General features: G+C 39.1%; 1 protein-coding gene across 1 annotated transcript in view; it reads left to right on the top strand.

The window, feature by feature from the left end:
* Positions 1-2,303: 2,303 nt before the first annotated feature.
* LOC123982398 (proline-rich protein 36) overlaps positions 2,304-8,012 on the top strand; it is a 6,080-nt gene continuing 371 nt past the window's right edge. Inside the window, exons 1-3 of the mRNA XM_046067908.1 lie at positions 2,304-2,433; positions 3,468-3,904; positions 5,582-8,009. Coding sequence (XP_045923864.1) covers positions 3,609-3,904; positions 5,582-6,047 — 762 coding nt within the window. The 5' untranslated portion in view covers positions 2,304-2,433; positions 3,468-3,608 and the 3' untranslated portion in view covers positions 6,048-8,009. The remainder of the gene's footprint in view (positions 2,434-3,467; positions 3,905-5,581; positions 8,010-8,012) is intronic.

The following is an 8,012-nucleotide window of genomic DNA, read 5'->3' as shown; positions in this document are numbered from 1 at the left end:
TCATCATCCTTATGATTGTCCTCATTAGTAACATAATCATCACTATATTACATCCTCATCGTTATCATTATCATCATCCTCACCTTTAGTGCTTCCTCGCCCTCGACACATCATCATCATCCTTCTCCTCATCATCGTCCATAGCCTTTTCGTCATCATCATCATCATCATAATCATAATCAGCAGCAGCAGCATGTTCAGTTAGTCCTCATCCTCGCCACATCACCATCATCATTCTCATTACCATCATTGCCATCATCATCGTTGTCTTTTTTAAATTCATCTACCCTTCCTATCATCTTTAGTGTTCCTGATCACCATCAGCATCACCACCATAATTGTTAACTTTCATCATGGACTATGCTGATACTGTTATCCACATATTAATAACAACCCTAACAAATACAAAGGTGTTCCCAGCTCTTGGTTGCTTGAACCCATAAAAAATGCAAAGGTCAATAAAGGGACATTGCAATGAATAACACGTTCGCCAAAACCACATAGCAAAACATTGATGACAGAAGGTTCTATAAATATAATAAAAAGGACATTTATGTTTCTGTGCCGTTATGTCAGTCCCGCCACGATTTTGCAATGTCACTATCATAACTATTAACACAAATTCAATAAATTCCTGCAAATTCAGGGCAATTTGCAATTTTAACCAATCATCGCAACAAATGTGCAAAACTGTCATCACCGTTTCACGCAAATGTTGTCATACGTCAGCAAACTCATCTCCTTGTTTGTAAGACGCAGCAGACGTGTGTTATCAACGTCTCAAATTTGACAACAAAAGTAACTTGTAAAAAAGTATCCAGATGTTCATTGCCAAAGTAAACTGTTGCAAAACGTGCAGTATTGTGGTCGAACGTAAAAGGAAATCATCTATTGACACTTTGCCACTGCAAAATATACGCGGAGAATGGCAGAAAAGCATAGTACTATAATTATAAACACCTATAATTCTTAAGTAAAAAAAATACATCTACCTTTGCAGTTTTCACTTATAGCCACAATTCCACTGCAAATAAAACACATTTAGGCTGCAACAATCACAAAAAAGGGCCACGAAATCCTGGTCGGGACTGGTTAGTGATGATGATGATGATTTATGCTGATGATTTAATCACAAAAAATTCATTGCCCATGTAATGGAAAAGTTTTTTTTAACATAGTATATGGGGAAGGTCTGTTAATGCAGGAGCCCTGGTGTGCATTTTATTTTGTCCATTCCCTGTACTTACGACCCTCCCCAAAAAAATGAATTTAGCCTTATTAATTCAACATTGAATAGACACAGCAAAAGAATAACTAAACTAATTGAAGATATCAGAATGCAGACACTTGTTTCTAACATTGTTTTTATAGTTTTAATAAATAGTATAGCTCCTGAATCCTTTTTTAGCAGGTTCTCTGGGTAGATCATCTCCCTCCTGAAGTACAATTGGGAACTGATAACAGATCTTTTAATATTACTCTCTTCTTCAATATCGGAGGATTGTGAGGGTGCCAGGCAGGGATATTGAGTGAGAGCTAAGAGTTCCTCCCTTTCAGCTTGGCCCGGCATCAAAACTTATTAGAAAGATAAATGAGAGCTGGACTTGCGTCTTTCTGTGCCTGTATGTCATTTATTCCTCCCCTGAATACTGGCTCAATCAGATAGCGGCCAGCCTTTCACAGGCAGCCATCATCTCTCTGTATCTGTTGACCTGCACTGGCCCTGCTGGGACTAATGTAGGCTGCTTTTGTGGCACAGAAACAACCGTTTCCTGTTCACTTTGAAACTGCTTTTGTTAAATTTGTTCTTTTTTTCCCCCAGATAAAGCTCAGATCTAAAAGTAAACTGTGTATATATGGTCCTACTATTCTATTTGGCGTTTTGTTCCCTGATTTATCAGTATAGAAGCCTTGTAATCCCAGTACTTCTTTTTGTGTTTGTGTTTTTGACTTTAATCTACAGCTTGTGTGAACTATGATAAAAGGCTTAAATCAGTTTTATTAAATGTTTTTGAATTATTAAAGCAGGCATTAGTGGTTGTCTGAAAGACTAGAAGACTAATAAGTATACTTTATCCTCAGAAGACCCTTTGTGCGATCCCATTCTGAGTTTGTGTGTGCTTAGTGTGTTTTGTTCAGACCCACACTCAACTCAAAATGAAGTCCTTAAAAAAAGACATCCTTGACCAGTTTCCTGCAACCATGGTGATAGGAAGTGCTCTCCAATCATATTTCTGTGTTGTGTATAAGGGAAGTGCACAGTTTCCTGCTGTTTTCACTGGCTTCCTCCCATTGGTGTGTTCTCAGGATTCTGCATTTGTCCCTGGAAAGCCACGCAGTTCTCAACCAGTGATCCTGTTCTATTCAGTTTTTCTATTTTGTGCATTTTCTTTTCTAAATGAATGTACCTACAACAACGCCGGAATTTTGAAAGTAAGTTGCACATATTTTGTAACATTTTCTGACATACATTAATAGAGTTGCAGATTCTTTATGAATAGCATTTTGTCCCCTTATATATGCCCACATACTTGAGTTGATACACATTTAATCTTGAAAGTTTTTGTTCAGACAAGTAAACATCTGCTTGGTACAGTGAATTCACTTAAATAAAACACTGCATGGTTGTTCACAAAATTGTAATTTAAAAAGGTACCCTGTGGAGGTTTTTGACCACCAGTAGTGCTATACAGCAATGTTTTGTGTGTGGGTCCCTGTTTCGTTTGGTATCACATGCAGGAGGACACATACTCAAGCACACTGATTGGTTTAACATCTTGTTTTAATTGGCAGTTGCTAGCCATGGCTGCAAGTCAGTAAAGACAGGGAAAAAGAAAACTGCTACCCAGCCAGAAAAGGCTGTTTATCAAATTACAATCTGAAAGCAATGTATAATGTCAAATTGGTAGCATTTAGTCCCAGTTTAGCTGTTCAGCCTACAACACAACTGTTTTGCAGCATTCAGCTATTTGTATCAAAACAGCTTTAAAAACCCAGTATTCATGAAATGATAGGCAGACAAATTTAGCTAGTGACCACAGTGCAATCTTTAGGAAAGTGCTTGATGTGTAAATAAGCTGCTATTTGCTAACATGTTTGCCTTGACGACTTAAAAATGTATGTTAATGATGTGCTCACAACTTGTGTCCGCTGCCCCCAAGAGACTAAAATATCATTTAGTGGTTTAAATATAAAACAGGCTTTTCAAATGTGTTAAGAAGGAAATGCACTCAGCACATGTGTAAGGCCTCAAGGATACACACATTGTATTTTAGTGAAAAACTGCACAGGGTAGCTTGAAGTTTTCAAATCTAAAATCTTAGAATTCTTAATATTAATAGCATAGGATTTTATGACACTGAAGATTAAAAGCAGTCATGTCACTGTCCTCTTTGATTAAAAGTCTGTTTCACCTCTCACTTATGAAAAAACCCAGTTACAGAGACTGAAAATGTTTTATTTCACAGAACATCTGACACACTGAGCCGTTTGAAGCCACTTCCATGGAGACATCTTCGCACTCTTCTAGGACTGTATTTAACAGCGGGAAATAATTTTCAACAAACAACACTCCACCACTCTTCCCTCCTGGATCAAACCTGGCAGTGATGCAGGTTGGTCCTCAGGTCACCAGCAGCACATCTCTCCAGATCCCTCCCCAGCCTGAGACTCCTGTACTCAGGAACCAACTACCATTCCTGCTGGACACCGCCCAGCCTGTCCAGGCCATCATCAATCCTAAGCGTATGGAGGGGCCCCTCCAGACATCACAGCCCCCCAGGACCTGCGGCACACCAGAACCTGCTGGGAAATGCTTGGATGTGAGGGTGGCTGTGCTTCTGGTGACTCTGGCTGGAGCTGTAATCCTGCTGCTGCTCTACAGACTCTTACAACTGAGACACAGGTGTGCACATGAGATCAGATCCCTCTAAAATCTTGACTGTATTCTTATCAAAGGAAATTTAATGTCAAATTGTCTTGCAGAGATAGCTTTCAAGTATGAAAATGTGTAAAGTACTGGTGTACAGGCAAAGTATATCCATGCAGTTGAAAATTGTTTGAGCTTTAAGGTGTAGCAGCCAGTCCTTTACTGCACAGCAGAGGATTGCTGACACCTGTGAGGCAGCAGGTGTGGCACAGCAGAGAAGCGGCTGATAATTGCTAATATATGTGTGGGAGGGCGTGTGAGAAAGAGGACAGACACATTGCAGAGAAGGGTGGTATGACTTGAGTGAGCATTTTGAGCCAATGCTAGTTTAAATCCATTTCGATTCTCGTCAATTGTAGGTCATAGCCAGCTTTTAGTGAAGTATCCCTGAAATGCATCAGACCGTTACCAACAAACACTATAAGAGGGTGTTTGTTCGTTCCTTTTACCTTTTGGCCCCTGTGATGATCGACTGGAAAATCTATCTTGGATCTTCTTACCGAATTGGTGACACTCTTGGTTTCTAATGCTGGCGACTGCTCTCCTGTAAAATCTCTCAACTGCCAACCAAGAAATAATAATCTGCCATTTCCTTATTACCCCTAGAAAAATGAACCCCCCCCCCCCCCTTCTGCTCTTCCCACTTCAAGAACACAGAACTGTCTCATATTACCCCTCTGTTGGACACAAACTTTTCTCCCAACCTGGCCTCTCTTCTCCACATCCTCCAGTCTCGTTTGAGAGTGAATTCCCCATACCCACACACTCTCACACACAAACACTTCAGTTACCTTGGTAACTTCCTTTTTGGACATTTGGTCAATTCATACTTGTTTAAGATGCTCTGATATAACTGAGGACTGTGTCAGAGTAAGTAGTTATAGCTCTTTGTTTTGAAATGTGTGAACTAAAGTTTTTTCTATATTTCTTGTGAGGTTATCCCTTACAATTACCTTTTACATCATTAATTTATTTTGCAGAGTGGGTTACATAGAAGTTAGGCCTAAACTGCACCCCCGAGTTTCTAATGACAAACTCAATTGTATATCTGGGGCCCAATTTAGTTAACTTTAGTACCTTCAGGCCTTAAATTACTCTACAGAGGGAACAAAGAGCCCGAGAGTCCCAACTGGAAGATGCTATCGTAGCTGTGTTTCACCGTCCACTTTTATTTAACCACTCATCTATTATCTTCTGAAATGATGAACATAAACGGTACAAATACATCTTTTCTGGTAGGTCTCTGTGAGCTGTTTGTTCCCCTCTACAATAAATCTTTAATAAATAAAATAACCAGCATGTTCCCAGCTGGATACCATGTTAAAGGTTAGCTCACTAGCTACAGTACCTCACCAACTAGTTGTCGAGTTGTCACTACATCACTAAGCTAGAACCAAATATTTTGCAAAGACTTGGAGATGAGACTTGCTACTTTCTGGTGACCAGGCTTTTTGAATTGTGAACAACCTAACTGTCCTCCAGTATTAGTGCTAAGCAAGGCTAACGGTTTCTTTACGTAATGCAGAGGCAGGACATTTATATCAATCATCTCACCAGAAATGTTGAACTATTGGTTTAATCTCATTAAGACTTTTACCAGGTTATGGGGGGGGGGGGGCAAAGAAAAAACTTGATTTGTTTTGTGTCCTACAGGCTGAGGTTGGCCAGGGCAAGGCACGCTCTGGAGTACTACAGCTTCTATCACACTGCCACTTACACACTGCAACACACTGCACTGTGTCGGGACCAGCCAGCAAAGAATGGGACGGTCCCTGAAGCTACCCCGCCTGTCCAAAACGTAACCCTGGTGACACCCAATGTTTTCACCCCACTTCCAGCCCCACCAGTGCCTTCTCAACCACCACTGCCAATCCCCTCACCTACTGTCCTGCCTCCACCACCACTTCACACTTCACCTTCTCTCCTTCCAACACCTACTGTCCTCGCCTTCCCTCTCCCCCTGCCTGTGATCCACACCACCCCGCCTAGCCCTCACCTGTCATGGGGCGCCTGCTCAGACGCAGATGTGTACTCTCGGATTGGAGCTTTCAGGCCCTCTAGGCTCTCTAGCCTCTCCAACCAATCAAAAGTCATCCTATTTGAACATTCATCTCTCTGACCTCTCTGACTGTGATCAGTATGTTGTCTCTTAATTCAGACTGGTGGAAGCACTACATGACACAGTGGAAATTTCTTTCCCTGAAGAACTTTTACAACTTCACGTCTATTCTTGTTTTGGAGATAAATGAGAAGTTCTCATGATTCAGAGTCTTACAACCTCCAGGATCAGGTTTATTTTATGAATACATTATATTGTAAATAGTAACTTTTTCTGTTGGTAATTTCAAGTCATCAATCTTTGAAGTATGTAGATAGACAATTCTTCAGACCTGCAGAAGCCCCCTCGGTTCTTTAGAACTGAAGAAGATCTTCGGATGAGAGGCAAAACATCTTCAAGTATCTTCAACCAGTCCAATTGCCCTTGATTTTAACCTTCCTTGGATACTGGTTGGGTAATGTCACGGCTGATCCCTCATGTGCTACACCACCTAATACAGTAATCAGTTTTTGCTCCTGTCACTTTCAGACCAAGGTCAGTGATTTCAGATATGGCACCTGTGGCTTAAATGCCTTATGTAAAACGATTAAGTGGTTTGCTTGGTATAATGTGCGAGATCATGTGTCTCAAATAACTCATTGAGACAACGGACAAACATGAGAGTTGTATTGATCTTCACACCAGAAAGTGAAGTACATTTCTCAGAATGTCAAACTTTTGCTTCAGCGTATGAATAAACACTGGAATGGCTCTTTAAGTTGGTCTGACTTAAGTGACAATCACATCTAATTACAATGAGTTGTTGAGAAAAAAGTTGGTTGATTAATTAAATAGGTTATGGCATTTCACTGGTGCAATATCACAGAAGTCTGATTATAAAGTTAAGGGTGAACTCTGAAAGTTGACTTTCCAACTAAATAACACAAGTTAACAGAAATTGTTACTGCATTGCAACCAAATATTTAACTGAGTGAGTCTTTTTAACTGACAATTATAGTTCTAATATATGTCTTCATTTTTACGCTGTAGTTACTGTAGCAGAGCCCATTGTTTACCCAAAAGGGAGGCATTTCCTGAGCTGGTTTTCCATGGCAGGGTCCCTCCCTATTTCACACCATTCTCTGCATTCTCTGTGTTTCCTCTGTCTCTCTGAATTAATCTTACTTTGCATTACAGTCTTAAATTATGACTCTGCACATTTTTATTTAAAAAGACAAGAATTATGCAGAATCAGTTACTGTGGATGAATTCTGAAATTACTATAGGAGACCAACCACTTTTGTGGAATATATGTATTCAAAATGGTTTAATTTTTGTGAATGACTTCTTAGATACTTCTGGTCACTTTATTTCATTTTATGATTTTTCAATACAATTTAATGAATGTTTGGATTTGTATCAATTCAATCAGATTGTCTCAGCAATTCCAATTGGCTGGAAACAAAAAATACAAAATAAACACAAGCAATTGGTTTGTCTCCCAAAAGTACGATGTAAAAAATGGTTATGTAATATAAAAATAAATAAAATAATTTATAATTGGAAGTTGTATTCTGCAAGTTTTGCACTTTTTCCTCACAGGGTCTGCCAATACTGGGAAGATGAAATTAATGCATCAATTCCATGGAAAGAATATTTTAGATCAATTTATAACACTACAGTAGATTCATATTCAAGAATATTCCAATTGAAAATTTTTTACAAGATAACTGCAACTAAAAAAATGTTATATTTATACCACATTGAAAATAGTCCACATTGCAGATTCTGTGAGGAAGAAGAGGAAGACCTATGGCATTTATTTTACTTTTGTCCATTTGTATATAAATTCTGGTCAAGTGTCCAAGTTTGGTTAAAGACGGCTAGGATAGAACTTACCATAACACCACAAACTATGGTACTTGGTCATTTTACAGATAGTGTTCTTTTGTTAAATACCATTTTATTAATAGGGAAAATGTTTATTTTTAAAACAAAAACATCATCAAGCTTGTGTTTAGATCACTTTAAGAATGTCATAAGGTC

The sequence above is a fragment of the Micropterus dolomieu genome, linkage group LG13 (genome assembly GCF_021292245.1).
Source record: "Micropterus dolomieu isolate WLL.071019.BEF.003 ecotype Adirondacks linkage group LG13, ASM2129224v1, whole genome shotgun sequence".
Lineage (NCBI taxonomy): Eukaryota > Metazoa > Chordata > Actinopteri > Centrarchiformes > Centrarchidae > Micropterus > Micropterus dolomieu.
The sequence above is the reverse complement of the archived record's forward strand: the minus strand, read 5'-3'. Positions and strand labels throughout refer to the sequence as shown.